This window comes from Ambystoma mexicanum, chromosome 13 (assembly GCF_040938575.1).
Source record: "Ambystoma mexicanum isolate Mex_15411 chromosome 13, UKY_AmexF1_1, whole genome shotgun sequence".
Taxonomy (NCBI): domain Eukaryota; kingdom Metazoa; phylum Chordata; class Amphibia; order Caudata; family Ambystomatidae; genus Ambystoma; species Ambystoma mexicanum.
The window spans coordinates 485,548,600-485,570,550 of record NC_090938.1 but is presented as its reverse complement, the minus strand read 5'-3'; the positions used below and the strand labels follow the sequence as shown (position 1 = coordinate 485,570,550).

The 21,951-nt window shown below is 46.6% G+C and overlaps 1 protein-coding gene across 6 annotated transcripts in view; it reads left to right on the top strand.

Annotated features, from left to right (window-relative positions):
* TANC2 (tetratricopeptide repeat, ankyrin repeat and coiled-coil containing 2) overlaps nt 1–21,951 on the top strand; it is a 3,436,361-nt gene that overhangs the window by 1,636,220 nt on the left and 1,778,190 nt on the right. For all 6 annotated transcript variants that reach the window (XM_069634135.1, XM_069634134.1, XM_069634133.1 and 3 more), the window contains one exon: nt 10,702–10,887. In XM_069634135.1, coding sequence (XP_069490236.1) covers nt 10,702–10,887 — 186 coding nt within the window. The remainder of the gene's footprint in view (nt 1–10,701; nt 10,888–21,951) is intronic.

The following is a 21,951-nucleotide window of genomic DNA, read 5'->3' as shown; positions in this document are numbered from 1 at the left end:
TCAAAAAGCTCCAGATCCGCTCCTCTTGCAGGAAATTTTAGACCTGCTAGAGAAAGGTGCCATAGAACCGGTACCTGTAGCGGAGAGGAACAAGGGCTGGTACTCCCCTTACTTTCTCATACCAAAGAAAGACGGAGGACTGAGACCCATCTTGGACTTGCGGGAATTGAACAAATTCCTCAGGAAAGACAAATTCAAGATGGTAACTCTCTCTCAGATCCTTGAGGCCCTTCAGTTCCAGGACTGGTTGGTATCTCTGGACCTCAGGACGCTTATTTCCATGTGCCAATCCATCTCAAACACAGGAAATACCTGAGGTTCGCAATTGGCAACTCTCATTATCAATTTCGAGTTCTGCCATTTGGGCTGACCTCTGCCCCGAGGGTCTTCACCAAGTTAATATCGGTAGTGGCTGCAAGTCTAAGGAGGGAAGGGATTCACGTCTACCCCTACCTGGACGATTGGTTGATCAGAGCTGTATCTTCGGAACAAGCTCAGATCCAGCTAGATCATGTTTGCCACTCCCTTCACAGACTGGGCTTCTCCCTCAATTTAAAGAAGTCACAGATGATACCATCGCAGAGACTCCAGTTCATCGGAGCTATCCTGGACACTTCCCTGGGAAAAGCCTCGCCACCAGAGGTGAGGGCTCAAGATATTCTACCGATGGTCACCAAGTTTCAAAATGCCCAACCTCTCCCAGCCTTCGACTTTTTGAGGTTGCTAGGCCTCATGGCATCCTGCATTTTCCTAGTGCCAGAGGCTCGCCTGAGAATGAGATCTCTCCAGTGGGCACTGAGAACTCAGTGGTCACAATTCTCAGGGAGAATGACAGATCTTCTTCAGGTTCCCGACAGGGTGGCTCGAGACCTTCAGTGGTGGGCCTGTCAGGAGAACATTCTGAAAGGAGAGCAGTTTTGGCAACCTTGGCCGGAGATAACAGTAGTCACGGATGCCTTACTGACGGGGTGGGGAGCCCACGCCAACGACTTGACAATCAGCGGTCGTTGGTCTCCATCGGAGTCCAGACTACATATCAACCTGTTAGAGCTGAGGGCCATCAGACTTGCGCTGAAGGCTTTTCTGCCATCTGTACAAGGAAAGAATGTCCTGATAATGACGGACAACACAGTGGCCATGCATTACCTCAACAAAAGAGGAGGCGTAGGATCCACTACCTCTGTGCAGAGAGGCGATGTAGCTCTGGTTTTGGGCAATCCAAGAAGGAATCTCTCTATCGGCAGTTCACCTAGCCGGAGAGAAGAACTTGACAGCGGACGCTCTGAGCAGGCAGAGCACAGTCTCCCACGAGTGGGAACTAGCTCATGAAGTCCTTCAAGAGATCTTCGCCCTTTGGGGAACCCCTCAGGTGGATCTGTTCGCCACCAGTGTCAACAGGAAGTGCGATCTGTTCTGTTCAAGGGAATTTCCCCCGAGAGGAGCTCTGGGAGACGCGTTCATAGTTGACTGGGAGTTTCCACTCCTGTACGCGTTTCCACCAGTCCCTGTCATTCCTCAAATGATCAGGAGGTTGAGAATATTCTGGAAAACCATGATCCTAATTGCCCCGGATTGGGCCAGGAGAACGTGGTACCCGGACCTTCTAGACTTGTCCATCTTCCCTCCAATTCGACTTCCACTCAGAGAGAATCTGCTCTCACAGAAGGGAGGTCAGGTTCTCCATCCAGACATCAAAACCCTCAACCTTCACGCTTGGCTTCTGAAAGGCTGAGGTACAAGGATTGGGACCTCCCTGATGACGTTATGGAGGTGTTGCTTTTGGCAAGAAGGCCAGCAACAAAATCTTTATACCGCTGCCGTTGGAACAGATTTTGCAGCTGGTGTAGGGAAAAGAATATCGGTCCCTTTTCATGTGGTACACCAATGGTTTTGTCCTTCCTACTTTATTTAGCGAATTCAGGCCTTCAAGTTGGCACCATCAAGGGCTATCTCGCAGCGCTATCCATCTTTAAGCGCACTGCGGAAGAGCCATCCTATTTCAAGTTACCCTTGGTAATACAGTTTCTAAAGGGGTTAACTAACGTTTATCCCCAAGACCATTCCAGGTTCCCCTATGGGATTTAAATTTAGTCCTAACTTTCCTGATGGGCACACCTTTTGAACCACTCTACTCTTGTTCGTAAAGATTTCTTACCCTTAAGACTGTTTTATTAGTAGCACTTACATCTGCTAGAAGGGTGAGCGAGTTACAAGCTCTTTCTTGTAAACCCCCTCATACAATCTTTCACAAAGACAAAGTTGTTCTGCAAGTGAAGCGTAATTTCCTCCCAAAGGTGGTTTCTGAATTTCATATCACACAGAAGATTACCCTTCCATCTTTCTATCCTCCTCCCCATCCGGGGAAAGAGGAAGAGAGGTTACACAGGCTGGACCCAAGAAGGGCTTCAAGTTTTTACATTAGTAGACTGGCTAGGATAAGACAAGCAGACCAGCTGTTTGTAGGCTACGCAGGTCACAAGCTGGGGCTACCGATAACTAAGCAGACCATTTCCAGATGGATTATTTTAGCCATTTTGGAATGTTATAAACTGGCAGGAAAAGAGCCCCCTCAAAATCTTAGGGCTCATTCAACCAGAGGTATCGCAGCTTCATCGGCCCTCGAAAGAGGAGTACCGGTTCAAGACATATGTGCGGCTGCCACATGGTCGTCCGTCCATACCTTTACACGGTTTTACAACTTGGATTCCTCCTCCAGTCAGGAAACTAGGTTTGGAAGGGCAGTATTGCACTCTATTCATCAATAAGAGGAAGCATGAAGTCAGTACTCCCACCTCCAATAGCAGAATTCTGCTATGGGAGCCTATCTAAGATAAGGAATATGTCAGAGGACACAATCCCTTCGAAGAACAAGTTACTTCTTACCTTGTAACGTTCTTTCGATGGGATGTTCCTCCGACGTATTCCTTATTGACCCTCCCATCCATCCCTGCAGTACTACTTCCCTTGTTGTTGCAGCTTACGCTCCTTCAGGGTGATTAGTCCAGAAAAAATTATTGTGGGTTACAAAACGGAACTGAGCAACGGACGCTGCGCGCGGCCTTTCTAGGCAGGATGACGTCGACGTCGATACAGCGGCTGCCGAGGGATATCGACTCGGCGGACATCGACGCGCAGCGCCCTCTAGAGAGAAAAAATGTCCGAGGCCAGCAAAGCTGGAAAGAGATATCTAAGATAAGGAATACGTCAGAGGAACATCCCATCGAAAGAACGTTACAAGGTAAGAAGTAACTTGTTCTTCTGTTGTATAATACTTGTTTGTGATCTTCCTGTGCCTCCCTTGTGCCCTGTTAACTTTTGTCTCACCAGGATACTTCTTTGCAGATCTTACAGGTCCGTCAACGGTTTTGTTCCTTCACTGCACTATTGAGTCGACTTTCTCACCGTCTCTTGCATACGCTCATTGCTCCTCCTCTCGGTTTTTCTAAGTCTCAACGGAGAGCTGCTCCGTTTGTTGCAGCTTCCCTGTGGTGGTATCGGCATAGTTGCATGAGCCAAAAGTCCCCCACGATTCCCTTGCGCTCACGCCACCACCAATGTTTTAGCCCCATTCAGCTTGTCCCTTCTCAGCCTCTCAGTTAAGCTGGCTTCTCTGCGTTCTCTCTGCTGCTTCCCAGCAGATTTGCATTTTGCAGACTTTGAGTCCTCCGGCTCCACCTCTTCCCAGGTCGACGTTACAAGGGTACCGCCCCTGCTTGGAATCGCCTTCCTCTCTCACTACTCGTCTTCCTTTTTGCCACGTACTTGACGAGTGTTCCTCTTTCAATCCACTCGTCTCGGTGGATTGGTCACTTTAAGAAAAACAGACGTTTCTCTTTCTTCTGAATAATAGAATTGGTTATTTTCTTCTTCAGCCGAGTCTTGATAGTTGATAGGGTTTGACAGACCCTTATGTGCCATCATGTTTACTGGTGAAGGGAGTTCCTCACAGGAACGAGAGTCCTCCTCCCCAAGGGGGAGTCTCTCCTGGTGAGGTCCCACTTGCCTCTATCCCTAAGAAGGGTGTTGTGGAGCAGGCCCACCTCCCTAACCTCACAGGGCTGATGGGTTCCCCGTTAGGGAGAAGGGACAAATTCCCTCGATTTGCCACCCAGGGTAATCACAGGAAGGCCTTCTAAAAGGGCATTGCCACGTTGCAGGTGGGAGAGGAGCAAGGCTTGGGCAGCAGATCTGATGTTGTTTTCTGGGATGAAGGTCTTGATTTTCCACAGGGGAGAAAGTTGGTACCAAGCTGTAATGAGGGAGAGATGCCTGTTTTCAAACCCAAAGGACTTGGTGCAGGTGGCCAGATGGGGTGTGAACCCCTTGAGATAGATAGAGTGCCAGGTCTGGATGTAATGGTGTTGTTGGTCAGGAATTTGAATTCAGTCTTGTAGGGGTTAAACTTCAGGTAAGCAGTGAACATCCATGACTGGATCAATAGAGGCAAGCCTTAACCCCGTGGATGTCTTTGATGAAGGATATCTTGAGGTAGAGCTGCGTGTCAACTGTGTATTGGTGGACATGGATGTTGTGTGGAGCGATGAGAGTTCAAGTGGTTGCATGTAAAGATTGAAGTTCACGGTAGAGTGGATGGATCCTTGAAGGACTCCCCATAGATGATGGGTAGATTTGGTAATCAGGAGGAATCCATGTGTTGTAATGAAGGCATGGCATCAACAGTAAGACAGACACAAGTGACCACAGTTCAAGGATGTTTATTGAAATTCAAACAAGGGTGAGATAAATGCCTAATCCTAAATCTATAGATGGGAGCAAGCTATGACCATCAAATAGTAACGCATTCCTAGTGGTGTCTTGTCAAAATTAAAGCGTGTATACTAAAAAACTATTGCCAGTCCTTAACGCTAAAAACAAATAGTGTGGGAAATATTGTTAGGAAAAAAGAAAGAAGTGTTCAAAAGTGGTTTTCAGGCCACTGGCCTCCCTTCCCCACGTTTTTAGCAAAGGATAAGGTGGTTCACTCGGGCATAGCAGTCTCTGGCTTCGTTAGCACGAGGTTACAGTTCACTCTTCAGCATCAGGGCCTCTGTAGTGTAAGTCTCCTTGCTTCCCAAAGTCGCTTCACTCAAAAGGCCTGATGCAACCAAATATAAAACAAGTTATTTTCCCCTTTCAGATTTTCACAAGTATTCACATCGGGTGATTCAATATCCACCCCGAATCCCCATCAACCGGGTTCAGATCCTTTTAGCATAAAGTTCTGTACAGGCTTCCCTCTGCCGGGCTCGAGCCTGTCACACAGTGTTCATAGGTTCTTCCTTTTTGGGTGACTCACGGTTCACCCCGGGTCCCCCTCAGCCGGGCTCAGATCCTTTCTACACCATTAGTCTCCTTCAGCCGGGTTTGGACCAATGTCAATTTTACATCAAGTATCGAAGCCTTCCGAATATGCACAGGGTTTGGCTTGACCCGTTGCAGGACCACTTCGATTTCACAATTCTCTTTAACGTTCACACCCTTCTGGATGGATACCTGACAGAGACCTTCAATGAGCACCCACGTGATGCTGGAACACTGTCTACGGTATCTTACTTTAGCTTCAAAGTTCATTCACTCATTTGCTGTCTTAATAATCTTCATACAATGTTGCTGCTTGAAACTGTGATTTCCACACAGACCAGCCTGGTATCGGTCTCCCCAACTCAACGGCTGTGCTGCTTTGTTGTAGGAGCCAAGGACAGTACCACAGAGGCAAGGATTCTTTAGCTTCAATTCTGGGTTTTACGCTTTCTACTTTTGAAGGCTCATGAAAGATGCGGTTTGCCGGTGAAAAGGTCAAGGGCATTTCCCTCCTTGCAATCCTCTTCGGTCTTGCTGTCTTCCACCTTGTATTAAACTGCCATCTTGGAACTGGTGCTTCCTCATGTGCTTTGCCTTGCTCAGAGTGTGCTTTCATGCTCCGACTTTTATCCAGGTGGAGCAGTGTGATGGAAGTCAGGTGTGTGTAATTATCAGAAATTGCCTGACTCTGCCTGACCCTTGTCCAAGACATGTCAGGTATATGGCTCGGGTGTTAGTCCGTTTTCTCTCACAATGAGCTTTCCGTGATAAAGTGATTGTGTCGGGAAGGGGGGCTGGTTGAGCTCCTAAGTATTCTAACTGGTAGGATGGGGAAAAGGTGTTACAGGGAAAGGGATACCGAGTCTCGCCGTCCGGTGTCCCACTTCCACTCCCCAAAGAGCCCTCATCCAGGTGGATCCTCCCGCACTGATCCAACCCCAGGAACTGGATCTAAAAGCGATGGCCGTTTCTTGGCCACCTGGATGACAGATCCCCGGGGACTAGTGGTTAAGATACCTTCAGGTTTCTCACAGTGTACAAACTGGTGGCGATTAGCAAGGTATCATTTTGAACCAGCTGAGAACGATCTCTCTGATCCAAATGGGGCGATGTAGATTGTGGGTGGGTGTCCGCTGGTCTACTGTGTCAAATGCTGCTGAGAGGTCGAGGAGAATCGGGAGGCAATGATGGCCAACATCGAGGATTTTCAGGGCATCGTCGATAAGCTGGATGGTAGCCGTTTCTGTGCTGCATCTGGGTCTGAAGCCCGATTGATACAATCTAAGAGGGTTTTTGGCTTTGATGTGTTGGAGGAGATCCGTGGCTACTGCTTTTTCAAGGATCTTATCTAGGAAGGGAAGATGGGTGATAGGGTGGTAATTAGTGAGGTAGTCAGGGTTTGGTGTTGTTTTCTTCAGAAGCAGGAAGATTTGTCCAGTCTTGAGGGTCGAGGGGAACAGTGCCTTAAGTTAGGGAGCTGTTGATGATTGTCAGGTAGGGAAGAAATGCTTCAGTATGAAGGGTCTTGAGTATGGAGAGAGGGAGGATGTTGTCTGCATACGATGTGGCCTTGAGGGATGCTAGGGAGACCGCAAGGTCTTCCATAGTGAGCGCCATGAAAGTTGTCCAGGTAGTTGTGGTTTTGTGAGATGGGATGTGTAGTGTGCTGTCACTTCTAGCGCTGGTGTCTGTGTTGGCAGATCATGCTGATTTTGTTGATGAAGAAAGAGTTGATGGTGGTGGATTTGTTCGATGGAGTGCAGTACAGTTGGGTTGGGCAGAGGGTTTGATGCAGTGCTTTCATTATTGGCCTTGGTATGCTGTTTTGGTAGTTGTTGGCCTGGGCAGTGGTGATCAATCGTCTGCATGTAGCGCAGAGTTCCTTGAGCAGGGTGATGTTGGATGCACTGCAGGATTTTCATTAAGGGTTTTCTTGTTTTCTGATTGTTCATTTGTTGAAGTTGAGTTCTTGTGTGCACAAGGGTGTTGGAAGTGCGTTGTTTCACTCAGGCATGGCGGTTAATGTTAGTTGTGAGAGCGGTGTTGAGTCACGGTCCTGATGCAACTGACATAGATTAGCCCATGTGAAGTGGAGTTTGATGACATCTTCGGTGAGAGCCTCCACTGTGAAGTTCTTGAATGATGTCAGGGCTTGTTTGTTGGGTTTCCGATTGGGTCTGCTTGACTGGTATGTCGAATATCAAAGGGAATTTCCAGATAGTCTGACAATTAAGCAGAATTGGAGAACTGTGATGGAGTTGCGGCATGGTGGTGGTGATAGGGTCAAGAATATTACCTTTCCTGTGAGTTGGAACTTTTGTGTAATGTGTGAGGTTCAGAGTGTTGAGTATCCAGTGGAGATCTTCCGTCGTTGACCTGATTGCTGTATTGCCAGGGATGTTGTAATCATTGAGGAAGATATGCATGCTTGAGAGACAAGGTGGTGACCAAGTTCATGAAGTGTTCGATGAAAGAGGTTTTGGGCGTGGGTGGTCTGCAAATGAGGTGAAAAGTGACTGTGTCCTTTGGGGAGAGCGGAAAGTGACAGGAAAGGTTTTCAAAAGAGCCAATGATGGAGACATCCAGTTGGATGCAAGGGCATGATGCCCTGCGAATGATGGTGAGGCCTCTTCCAATCTTGTTTGGGTGGACTTGTTGAATTCTGGGGATTGGGGATAAGGACATCTAGGATGTGTGTGGAAGTGGATGTCATCCAGGTCTCAGTAATGAAGGTGGCGTCCAAGTTATGTGTGGTGATAAGGTCAGCAATGACTGCTGCATGGTTGGTTGCTAAGCTGGTATTGGCGAGTATCAGTTTTCATGTAGTGGTAAATCATGGGATGCTGATGAGGGTCTATGATGACATGGGTGAGATTGCTGCGATGCAGGGTCAATGATGTTGCTGGTGTGCGGCATGGTTGGCGATGAGTGGTTATGGTAGGCATGGGCATTTGGGAGAGTACCGTGAAACACATATTCGAAGGAAGCTTACCTGATGTTAGCAGAAGGGATTCTGCTCCTGGGTCCTCCCAGTCTGGACCGGTCCAAACAGGAATTGCCCTTTTCTTCATCTGCCCTTCACTTCAGATGCCCGAGCGCGAGTCACTCTTGGTCTAAGGGTTAAAAAAGGCAAGGGGGGGACAAGCCTTAACGGGTGTGTGGGGCTTACGTCATGTGACCAAGATCCACTTGCTCAGCAACTGCAAAATAAAAAAGGCTGCCTTGAAGATGTGAAAACCAGTTGTGGCCAGAACTCAGTGGTCGGGCTGCTCATGTGACAAGCAGCTTCTCAATGCTTTCTTTAAAATGGTACCCTAGGATTAAAATAGCAAATTGTAGGTTTTAAAAGCAAAGTTTGCCCAGTCGATTTGTTAGCTCGGACTGTTTCCGAAAGCAGTCTAAATGAGAAAGGTTGAAGGTGCTCTCTGGGATAATTTTGAAAGTAAAGAAGTACAGTTTAAGGACATGATTTATCTTGTTGATATTTCTGAATCAGAAAGATTGCTGAGACTATTTTAAATCGTGTCTAGGACATTTTATCCTCAAAGATTTACTTTTGTAAATAGAATAACCCCCTGCAATACAGAAGCTGTTTTAATGCATATCCTTCACTGACAATAGGTTTTACTATCAGTTCTTGCAAAGTTATCATGGAATCCTTCAATACTTTGCAGTTGAAACAGCACTATGAAATTGTTCGTCATGTGAACATGAAAATATTTGAGCACAGCAGAAAAAATTGAAATAAAATAGCTTTATAACAACAGTCTTCGTAAGAGCAGCAAAAATCAAGAGACACGATAATAAAACGCGCAAGTATCAATTCATGAATATAATATCTAAAATACTATTTTAAACTGACTATTTTTACGCTTTAAAAAAGGAGTAATTAGCTCAAATCAATTCCGGTGTCCCATGTGATATTATACTAGCACTAGCCTTTTTATGTCTGCAAAGCCATGCTTTTTATATGAAGCTCGAAACAGCTAGCAAGATCTTCGCTTCAGTAGATAATTTGCACAGCTGCAGAGCTTCACTTTTACACGTAACACCATGGTGTCTCAAAAAAGGAAGCAAAAAGAATATTCTCACATCCTTGTACGAGGGATAAAAGAATAGGAAATGATCAAATGATTCCACTACTCCAGGGCAAAATAAACAACATTGATTGGATGCAGCAGTCCAAACGTTCTGTACTCATCCCAATGATAAGGTTCTAAATCTCATATACAAAGACATCTTATAGAATGGATGCATCACATCAATATAGGGCTCAAAGTCAGACTACATTTTTATTGACCAATAAGCATGAAAAATCCCTCTGCTTTGGCATCTGCAATAGTACGGTCAAGGATAATTTCTTTATAAAGAGTCTTGATCAGAGTTTTAGTATTGACCTTCATATTGGAAGGGAGTACTCTAAAGATCAATCAGACCTAGACTGCTTAGCACACTCTTGATGTGTCTATGCCAGGGCAAATATGATCCATCTGGATTCTGAACGTCCAATTGATTATCACAATATGTGCATATGGTAGGGGAAGATCAGATTCTAATAAAAAATAAAATTGTCCTGAGTTTCAGTTCACTTGCTATATCAATCCAATCCAACTCCAGCCCTAAGAACATATTTGGCATACTTTTTGGCAAACATAACCGCTTCTTGAGAAATAAATTCTCTTGTCATTAACTTGTTAATTTTGACATGGCCCCATAGCTTATCACCGTACAAAGTAGCCGTCTTTGCATTAGCGCTGTATATTTGCATGGAAGGTCGCACGGCACCATGGTCATGTGTACTTACAAACTTATCGACTGCATTGCTAGTTCTTTCTATTATAGAGTCTGCTCTCTCAAACTGACTGGCCCAAGAGCATTTATTCATAAACCTCCGACCAAGACATTCCTACTCAGTTACCTCCTGAAGCGGTGTATCACCTATAAAAATTAATACACTTTTTTAATGTTCTGTCATGATAATGGTCTGGAAATTGTTCCAACTAAAACCAAGACCATGGTCTTTAATCCACCACGTAAGAAAAAAAGAAATGTCTACTTATCCACCAGAAAATAATGTGTGTAGTTGTAAGATTGGATGGACAGTGGAAATGCTCTTCGCCTCTGCAACACCAGCATGAACATTTTACAGCAGGTTGTAGGATTTTGCGGTTTATGCTACCAGTATAGAAAAATATTGGGGAATTTCTTCAAGGAAACAATTAAAAGCTTTCCTCTAAAACATGTGCCTTGTCTGTCCATCATTTGATGAAATTACGTGCATACTTGGGGCACCTGCATGGCTCAATAGTAGCTTTTACTCTGGATGTGAATAAAAAGTATACAGTTGTATCACATGATTTATTAAAAGTAAATCTAACTTTTCTCATTTCTGATTTCCAGGAGGCTCTTCCTCGGTGGAGAACGACTGTGCTTTTGAGCCCGACTATACCACCCCTCCACTTCCGTTGTCAGAAGGCATGCAGCACATCCGCATAATGGAGGGTGTATCCCGATCTCTTCCCTCCTCTCCGTTGCTCACTCATCAGTCCATCAGTGTCCGACTACAACCCGTTAAGAAAATAGCCAGTAAGATCAATTTACTTTTACATTGAAGTTGAAGGCCTGTGTGTTTTTGTTTGTCTTTGTGTTTTATGGTGCTGAAGGTTCTCTACAGTTTATTTTGCCTAAGCATTGATTGCATGTCATCCGTAAACCAGGGTTAAAATGCTGACTACGTCTGTAAGTAAATTAATGTGCATATCTGTCAGCATTGTAACTTCAGCTTTGAGCCAAAGAACCCTTCTATCTCAGCTAGACAATTTACCTGAACACATGGAAACATTGAATGTCACAGGGAATGAGGACTGCCTCGCCCATCTCTTTTTTCAGTATTCATGTCTTCTCTTAATGACACCTATGCTAGATGGCTGCCATTTGTTCACATTTGAATCTTTAGTTGGTGCCTACATTGATCTGCAACAGTTCTGCTAGGAGACATTTTGATTTGCTTACTAACCTATAATTCTTCTCAGACCTCCCCACTTAGATGGAAAATAAAAGGATGAATGAAGATTGAAGGCACGGTACAATAATGGTTTGCCTTACTCGTGGTAGATTGTGTCACAATGCTCTAGTTCATAATGTTAACATATTTTTTTTACTCTTGGTTTGCCTCATTGCGCTCAAATCTGAGTGTGGGCACCCTATTGTCAATGAAGTTCCCAGGAATGCACACAGGACCCATTTTTGATCTTGTGCAGGGGACTTTCTGAGAACTCTTGGTCTTGATAGCCCTAGAGTATGGAACTCTGGCAGGCCCACATCTACTTAGTTGGGAGGAAGTGGCAACACCCCAGGAAATAAAGAACTTGTCACCCCGAAGGTGAGAGACTTTATTTTTTTTATCAGTGAGTTGTTTCTACATTGATTGACTCTACTTTGACCTTTTTGTCCTGTTTTAAATGAGACAGTTCAATCCAGCCCCTGTTACAGCACCACAAGAACAAAAACTCCTGTTTTCACCAACCAAATTCGCATAGATGACATTAGTATTGATAACGTGTTTTAGAACCCTTTTCTGGTATTAATTCTGAAATTTGTGATTCGTCTTTTGGTATGGTTGTATCTAAGTGTTATCCTATTAGAGGTGTGCTAGACGTTAGTCAGTTGCTGGGTCACACGGTACACTGTTTTAGGATTGATTTTAGTATTCTTGATTATTTGGAGTCCACATCCAGCTTCTTCTAGCTAGTGGTGAATTGTGTTTGGATGAGCTGTGGGAGATGAGAAATAGGGTGGTTCCTTTGTAATTCTCTGAACATTTGGCATAAGGTTTCCCACAGCTCACACGTTTCACCAATCTGATTGTACAGCTATATGAAACTTCTCTTTGGTCACTCTGCTTGTAAACCTTGTCAGAACATGAGTGCCTGATAAGCACTAACTGGCTTGAATTCACCAGCTCCAAGACTGAGATGCTTGTCATTGACCCCAGTCAGTTACCCTCTTCGGAAGACTTTGTTCATACCCAAAATAATACATTTGCCTTGCAAGCCCAACAACTGGAAGAATGCCTGGGGTTATTCCAATGCCATGTTCACCTGCTAAACTACAACACTTTGGTTAAAGCGCTAGTTTGCTAAACATATTTGCAACTCCGATGTTAAAATTGGGCTAGTAGTGGTGCACATCCTTTTAACTTCCACACAGAACCAAAGTACTTGTCATCGACATAGGAAATGTCATTGGTCACAACACACCCTTTGCACTGATACAAGATCATTTGTCTTGGTGAGTGACCTCTGGTTGATTTCTTTCTTTTTTTTAATCACAAATAGTCCCAAAGCAAAACTAATGGCACCTGCCCATTCTCTCCACTTTGTGGCACTTGACCGAAACCGCAAATGCAACATGTTTTGTTCAATCTGAGAGCATAGTAACGTATGGAGATGTCTTGACACTTATCTGTGCTTTTACATGCTGTATAATTGCAGCATTGGTTGTAAAGTGGCTAGGCCACCGTCCTCCAAAACAAAAAAAGACAGCCAGGGCAGTTGGGTTTGAATTTAATCTCTTCTGGTGACTTTTTCAATTGTGTTATTTTGCTTTGTTGCTTTTTTCTTGTGGACAAACAGTAAAAATTAGAAAAACAAAGGTATATCATATGCGGTCGATGCTTACAGTGTGTTCATTTGGGGCAGCAACTTGCTTCACATCTTGGTGGCCGTGGGGGTTCTGTGCACTGTGCAACTCGAAGTAGTCTTTCTATTTGTCAAATTGCTCTTGTTTTAGAAATCTTTGTAACGCTGTTGTTTTGTTTTTTTACAAACAAAATACTAATAATTAGCTCAAATCATTTTTTTTAAATATCCCATAATGCATTAAGGGGAAAAGAATGGGGCCTGGAAAATAGAACTGCTGCTCATAACCACCTGTCCTGTAATCAACCCACTTAGCTTTTGTATACCCATTGTGAAAGGGAACCAACACATAGATACTTGTTTATTGTGAAGAACACTGCATGTTCTAGCTTGCAGAGAGGCAGGAGGTGAGGGAGGAAGTGATAGCCATGTCCCAACTTTGGGTCAGCCTTCCCGCCACCCTCTGGCCCCAGTCCATCTTGGAAGGCTTACCACTCATGTCCCCACTTATTTTTCATTTTATTTATTGTGCGTTTTAGTACATAAACTGAACTTTTCCCACATTTTAAGACATCAATTTACCTTATCACAAACATTAATTAAGCAATAGAAACCGAGCGGCGGGTCCTTACCTATGGGCCCCGGGGCATTACCAGAGTCGGTAATGCCCCCGCCACGAGGGTTCTATTGCTATTAGTATCCCGGCCTGCAAAATTTGCGTGACCGGGGTACTAAAAGCTATTTTTTTTCTGTCCCGAAACGCTGCGGCATTTCAACGCTGCAGCGTTTTGAGACAGAAAAAAAAACGACCAAGAAAATGGCCGCCGCCATGGAAAGGGAAAACGGAGTCCGTTTTCCCTTTCCATGGCGGCCATCGGGAGCGGACGCGCTGGGAGCACAAGTGTTCCCAGCGCGTCCGCTCCCGTAAAAGGATCAAAAAAATGTAAGTGGGGTTGGGAGGGCGGGAGTGGGACGGGGGAAAAAGAAAAAAAAAAAGTACCTGCGTCCCCGGCGGGGGACGAGGGAAGCACCAAGCCGTGTGGAGGCGCAGAGCGGGGATGGCCCTGCTCCGAGTCTCCACACGGCTGGAGGCTTCCCTCGTCCCCCGCTGGGGACGCAGGATCAAGAAGGTAAGTTGGGGGCGGGGGGCAGGTGGGAGGGAGGGGAGGGAAGGGAAGGGAAAAATAAAAAAAATTTCAAAAGACTTACCCGAGTCCCCGGCGGGGGGCGAAGGCAGCCTCTCAGCCGCGGGGAGGCTCGGAGCGGGGATGGCCCTGCTTCGAGCCTCCTCATTGGCTGAGAGGCTGCCACGCCCCCCGCCGGGGACGAAGGCCGTGGAATCCCGACGGAGGGATTCCCAGCCGGGTAGGGACCTGGCGACAGCCAATCAGAATGCTTGTTGCATTCTGATTGTCTCCCGCCGGGGTACTAATACAAACTACACTTATAGAATCCTTCCACCAGTCCCAAGGACGAAGTAACAGCTGGGACTAAAATCCAAGTAAAAGAGGGAATGTGAGAATTAGTGTGTGGGAACTCCTTTAAACCTGTGACAGTGAGCTTACAAGTATTGCGTGGATTTGCCATGGGACATACAGCCCGTAGATTTATGTAGGGCGAGCAGTACCTTTGTTGGAACACTCTACTTTGATGAAAGCCAGTTTCTTTGGCTAGGTTTTTCCAGAGCACTAGCACACCGAGTAGAAGAACCATCCTGACGAATTTCTGTTTAATTCAGACTGCGTTTGTTTATTTTGCCCAAATCTGTGCATTTTTATTAATAAAACTCTGTTAACTCTATCCCTTGTCTGCCTAATTGTTGATCGATGTTCGCTGTGTGATAGCAAACAGTAAAACTTTTGAATTGCTATAGAATAAAATAAATGCTTCTTTTTTAGATGTGTGATTCTGTTTAGGTCATCTTTTTTCAATTACGGTCCTATGAATTTTGAATCGGGTTTGGGAACTCCCTTACCACATTACAATGTGCATTTTACTTCGTGTGTCAAGATGAGGGTGGGTTTGTGGAAAGCACTCTGCACATTCTGTCTTGCAAGTTTTGACTCACTATTTTATTTTGTTGCTTCTGTTCCACATGTTTGGTTGAGGCTTATGGATATTTGGTTCAGCAATTAGCCTCATCACTTGGTGGCCGAGGGGCTATGCTTCAGCCTGCTTGATAATTTGAAATCATTTGTCCACAAATTTAAATGCACAAGAACTCCTTGACATCCAGTGCCAGAGAAAATTACTCTTTTTAAGCACTGAACAGATTTGGTACTCACCTCTTGCATACTTTACTTGAGAGACATTTCTCTATATCCCTTTTTTCTTTGGTTGAATTGGGTGATTCACCAATACATCTCAGCACTATTTGGGAACCAGTTTATCTCAAAGGCCTGTTGAAAACAGCCTTCCAAGATCAGATCTACGTGGTGGAGCCTTGACATTCAATAGGGGAGGGCGGGTGTGGGGTAGCGGTTGAAGCCCATGCTGGTCCTAGCCACAAATGTACTGCAAAGAGGGAAACGTGATGTAGATGTCTTTTCAAGCGCTTAGGCATTCAGGCACCAGTGTTTTGCTGTTCGATGGAAGTAGGTTTGCATGCTTGCACAGTTTACCCGTAATAGATTGGAGGCCAGGGTTCGAGTCTGGGTGACACCCTCAATGTTAATGTTAATTATTTCACTAGTCATAAGAATCAACTAGGAACCATGTTTTGATCCACTATGCCAATGTTATATGTCATATAATGTGGTCAATGTATTGGTTCTACACATACAGTAAGCATGGGGATCCAGTGAGTGCATTTAGGAATGTTATTTATAATGTTTTTGTTTTCATTCCCTACTTTTTTCGTTTGAATGTAGCAGTCTCACACATACAATAGGCATGCCACTCGAGTGAATGCTGTAGCGAACAAGGAGGAGGACTCAATGGGTCATGGTATAGATGTTTTTTTTTTAAAAAATAGAAGGAAAATGCCTAACTGGCCCTATCGTTATAGGGGAAATTCCATGCATTCTAAAACAAAAAAGAAATGTGCTCGTTATAGTCCAAAATAAAGAGTCACGAGTCCAAATACCTAATTACTAACTGGCACTACCACTTTATAAAAACTTAACTAAAAAGAAAGGGCAGGCCTGTACAGCAGCCTCGGAAGGGGCTTCTACCTAGTGTGGCTCTTAGAGTACTTGTTGTCAGTCTCAAAGTTCTGTTATAATGTACACATTATTCAGTCCTTGTTTATAGTTTGTCTATTACAATTATAAATGTCTTTTAGACCGTTCTCGCTTCCCCCTTTCTGAGAATAGTCAAATTCTTCTTCCTTTATATTATTCGTTGTTTACCACTAATTAAATCCCTTGAGTATCACTTTTACTTTTACCAGTAGTAAAATCCCTCCAGGATTATTTTCCATTTATTTATCTATGTCCCACCTCTGTGGCACTGTGACTCCCCAATGTCCTGTGGCTCTTTGGTAGGATTATTGGTTCTCAGTCCAATTGCTTGCATGTGTTTGTTGGCTTCTCCAGCCTAGATATGAAGCACACATAGTTTTTTCACTCCCTGGTTCACAGGACGTATGTCCACGTGATTCTCTCACTTTCTGATATTGTAATCTGCTTTCCCAGCCTTTATAGACAGTGTATTTCTTTCACTATCTTTGCATTGGGTCGCATACCGTTCCTCTCTTTTAGGCTTTCACGCTCAAAGAGACTTCTCCAGCCTTGATATGCAATATTCGCATCCTCTGATTCCAAATTACCTGGGTCTTGCGCCCGTTCCGGTTTACCAGCTTCACGTACCAAGAACAGCTTTGCCAGTCTTTGATTCTGCAGTTTACCACCCACACTGGCGCCCCTATAGCAGGAGCGTTCGCTTTGCTGTTCTTGCTCGTCTCGCTAGCTCCAGCACACGCTATGTGGAGCTTGGGGACTCTGGCTCCTTGCTTTCTTCTGGTCTCAGCATCGGTTGCTGGGCGTCCAACCCACCACTGTGCTCTAGTCTCACTTCCTGAAAAGATGGTTTGCTTCCCGTCTTGGCTCCTTTCCTGACCGGAGCCTCTTGTTTGGTCAGTGTACCCGCTTCGTATCCTCCAACTTGTGGGTCTTGCTCTTGCTACCCCATCGCTAGCTCCGTGGCTGCAACTAGCTCTGCCTCTTCAGGACGTGTTCACAGAGGCTCGCCTCTGCGAACCATGGATTCTCCTCCCTCCGCAGGACTTGCGCACGGCTTCTATGGTCTCTCTCCATTCACAGTTATTGTGTGGGCGTACATCATCACCATCAAAAGAGGAGTGTCCTTCCTTTATTGCGGCCTTCAGATGAAAGTCAACATTACCTGAAGCCAACAGTGTGGAAGGAGGGTTGGGTTGGTGCTCATCTTTCATAATTTGCCAGCCACGTTATAGTAAAATCTCATCTTGTGGGGGGCCTTTTCGGATGTTGATGATTCATTTTGTGAAATGTATATGCAACTGACCATCTTTGAGGAATTACAACCTCAACTATATGTGTGGTACCTACCACGCCTCGCATCTCCGATTCTCAGTGTCCCCAACTCCTATGAGTTCTCTTGTACCGCCCTTTGCAAGTCTCTGCTCCATCACATTTCCCTGACACTCCTTTACTGTTGTTCCTCTCTCGCTTCTCTTTCCCTCCTTAAATGCCCCATGTGTTTTGACCTCGAAAACTTAACACAAGCCGACGTTTTCGATCCCCATGCCACTCTTCCACACGGTTTGGTAATCTCTACCCTTTTTGCCTCTTGTTATTGTTTCCTGTGAGGGTCCCTGCTCAAACTACCCACTTCCTCCACTTTTTTTTAGAGATGCAAGCACGGGGCATCGTTTGCATACGGAAATTCACATATTTCAGTGGGATAGGCAGTCTCAGTTCAGCCAACCCCTGCGTTGGGGAGTTTAAAATAGTATCAGGCGTGCAATGCTTCCTTTTTTTAGTGTAAAGGTAAGTAGATGCCGCTAGGAGGAGCTGTTTAAGAAGGCACTGCCCTTGCACGCCGCACGGTTTTCAGTGACAGATGGATGATTGCAGAATTTGGAGTTGAAAACAAAGCTTTGATAGAATTAGATAGCTTATCTCCAGCCCTTTTATCGGACATTTCCAAGCATATTTTCAACAAGGGTCGTTGTTGGGGGGCGGTCCTGAGCCCCCCCGCTGCGTTCCCGTAAGCCCCCCCACCTGAAAGGACACACGCACACAGCCTTTCGGTTTGGGCTTCCCGGTCGCTCTGCTCGCAGCCGGGAACGCCCCTTTATTTATACCTTCGGCGGCGGCGTGGTACGTCACGCCGCCGCGTAAGCCCGTCACTACGGGCAGCGCCACACTCCTCCTTTTTCGGGAGGAACCACAACAACGGCACGTTTAATGATCATAACTTTTAACACACAGCTATACTATAAACCAACACTGCACACCCAACACCCCTTTATTGTCAACCACCCGGATCCCTTCATCAAAGTTTACATGTTAAGTGTCCAAGAACATACTCGCTGAGGTAAGCAGGTTTCCCTCGCCCAGCCCTCTGGGGGTACCTCCTGCCTACCTCCGGCCCGTTGTGTCCTTCAGCTGCGGCTCCCCGGATTGGGGAGTCCGGGATCTCGTCCCGGAAAGCTCCAGCGTCGGGGTCCTCTGGTGGGTCAGGTTCAGGCGGAGTTTCAGTCCGGGGATCACCCAGTTTCTTGAAGAAACTCACATTCCGGGTGACGGCAGATCGCCCATCCGAGGCCGTCACCATGGATCCCTTGACAGCCACGACATCCAAAGGCTCGGGTTCATAGGGGAGTGAGAGTTTCCCATGGGGGTGTCGGTTGCGGACTAGAACTTCGTCTCCCGGCTCAAGCCGTTGAGGCCGGAGACCCCGTCGCAGGTTTTCTTGGTCAATTCTCACTCGCCTTTCCGTTGCAACCCGCTGGTTGTCAATCACTCCCGGTTCCTTCTCCCCAACCTCAGGGAGCAGACCTCGGGGACATCTCTTGAACAGCGCTTCTGCGGGAGCCACTCCAGTCGAGGCATGCGGGGTGGTTCGATACACTCGCAGGAATTGGTACAGGGCCCGTTGTAGGGGTTGACCCTGTCCCTGGGCGATCCGGAATGTCTTATTAAGAGTCGGCATGAGTCTCTCCGCATCGCCATTGGCTCGGGGCCACAGCAGTGACACCTTTCTGTGCTGCACCCCGCAGCTCTCCATTAGCTCGGAGAACCGCTCACTTTGGAAAGGAGCCCCATTGTCTTTGCACAGGGTGTGGGGAAAACCGTGGGCTGCAAAGATCTTCTCCACCGCCACCACCACATGCTCAAACGCCACGGATTCGACGTACTCCACCTCTGGATATCTAGAGTACTCGTCGACAATCACCAGGAAGTGGGTGCCCACCGACGTCGATCCAAAATCCGCGTGGACAACTTCCCAGGGCCGGGTGCCTCGGGGCATCACTTCTATTGCTGGCTCCCGTTGCAGAGGAGAGGCTGCCTGACACCACACGCATGCCGCTACAAAGTCATCAACCTTCGAAGGGATTGTGTCCTCCGACATATTCCTCATCTTAGATATCTCCTTCCAGCTCTGCTGGCCTCGGAAAATGTTTTCTCTAGAGGGCGCTGCGCGTCGACGTCCTCCGAGTCGATGTCCCTCGGCAGCCGCCGTATCGACGTCGACGTCATCCTGCCCATAAAGGCCGCGCGCAGCGTCCGTTGCTCAGTTCCGTTTTTCCGCGCTTACTCAGTGCCTCGGAATACCGTTGCTCAGTTCTTAGTCAGATTAATCTATTTACCTCGAGTTATTCGATCCGTACTCGATGGCTTCCTCGTCGGAACCGACAACTCCTCGATCCGGCTTCAAAAAATGTCGAGATTGTGGGAAAAATGTCGTTGACCGATCCTCACAGAATTTGTCTGTGGTGTTTGGGAGCTGAACACCATTGTTCGGAATGCGAGGACTGTATGTCCATGACAGCTAAGGCCCTGAAGGAGCGTAGGGGGAAGCTGGAGAAAGGTAAGACTTTTAAAGCTTCTTCTTCTTCGACGAAGTCGAGACATTCGTCTCCTCGTCACCATTCGCGCTCCAGGTCTCGGAGTGGGTCTCATCACTCCTCGAGATCGAAGCACTCGAAGAGGAGACGTTGAAGATCCCCTTCTCCGTCTTCCTCTTCCTCTGTTTCGCCAAAAAGAATCCCTTGTCCCACGAAACATAGTTCCCGGGCTGAATGGGAGGAATTCCGAAAGAATATGATGAGCGTCTTCGAGAAAGCGGCCTCGACCCCCTCGAAGACTGCCGAGAGCGATGCTCTGGTCGAAAGACCCGAAGGTCAAAAACGCCGCGAATCGCAGTACCCGGCGAAGGAAACCTCTCGAGCGCGTCTCGAACCCTCGAGCAGGACTATGACCTCCAAACCTTCTTCGAAGGTTCCGTCGACGCCGTCGACGAAGGTCCCGTCGACGTCGAGGTCGATGTCTTCGACGCCGTTGTCGAGGGGACCTTCGACACACGGGTCTGTCGACTCGACGCCAGCCTCGACACCGGCGTCGACGCCAAGAAAAGTCACGGTTACCACACATCCAGTGACTATCCCCAGGCCCTCGACGTCGATGTCTTCGATATTGTCGAGTAAAATTCCAATTCTGTCGAGGTCCTCGAGGCCTCCACCTCTATTTTCGACGCCACGCTCGAAGCCTTCGGCGTCGACGACATCGACGTTTTCGAGGCCAATAATGACAAGTTCGGCACCCTCTGCCTTGGAAATGGGATTTACTCCCTTTATGAGTTCAGAACAATTGAGAACTATATCCTCAATTCTAGAAGAGGGTGATTTGTCTGAACAAGACACATTTGAGTTGCAGGGGCCTGTAACCCCAGTTAGAGAGGAATTTTCCTCTGAAGAGCGCAGATTAAAGGATCTTCATGATTCTTTACATGAGGCAAGTGGGTTAGACACTTCCCCTGAGGTGGAGTTTGCTAAGCCAGACCCGGGGGAGCATGCTGAAACCCCCTACAGAGCCTTAATGGCCAGGATTACAGAGTTCATGGGGTGGTCTGCACCTTCACAATCTTTCCAACAAGATGACCTCACGGATATTCTTGACAAAGGCCCACAAGAGGATCCTGTGGTGCCCTTTCATAAAGCTCTTCAGAGAAAGATCATGACAAACTGGGAAACCCCAGATGTAATACCAGCAGTAAATAAAAAACTGTCTACAAAGTACAGGGTATCTTCCACAGACCCAGAGTTTTTGTCTAAACACCCATCCCCAGAAAGTCTCGTGGTACAAGCAGCATCCTCTACCGATGTCAAGACGGCTTATCCTACAGTCCCACAGGACAGGGACGATAAAAAATATGATGCTATGGCAAAAAAAATCTTTTCAGCATGTAGCATGGCGTTAAAGTCTGTTAATGCTACTTGCTCCCTTGCTAGGTTCAGCCATACACTTTGGGAGTGTGCTTCTACAGCGGCTGACTGCATCCCGGAGGGAGAAGAAAGGGATGCGTTCCTGAATATTATACAGGACGGTAAAGACGCTATGTGCGAATCCCTCCAGACGGGCATTGATTCGGCTGACAGTATCAGCAGAGCAATGGCGGCAAGTACATCAACCAGGAGATTCGCTTGGTTGAGAAGGTCGGGTTTTGCCCCAGATGTGCAAGCCAGGCTCTTGAACATGCCATTCGATGGCTCTTCTTTGTTCGGGAAAAAGGCGGATGACAGTTTGGAGAAACTGCAAACTTCAAAAGCAGCAGCAAAATCCCTAGGAGCTGCAATCCGTCAGACTCCTTTTCGTCCCACAGGAACCTCTGCGAGGGGCAAGTCCTTTCGCTTCTACTCCGCATTCGGAAGAGGTAGAGGACGACCGGCTCAAAGGGGTCAAAGAAGAACTACCCAAGGTGGACGGGGTAGATATTCAAAAGCCGCAGCAACAGCAGGTGCCTCTTTACCATCGGCATCTGCATCAGCCGCCCCAAAACCACTCTGAGGACTCCCCTCACAGGA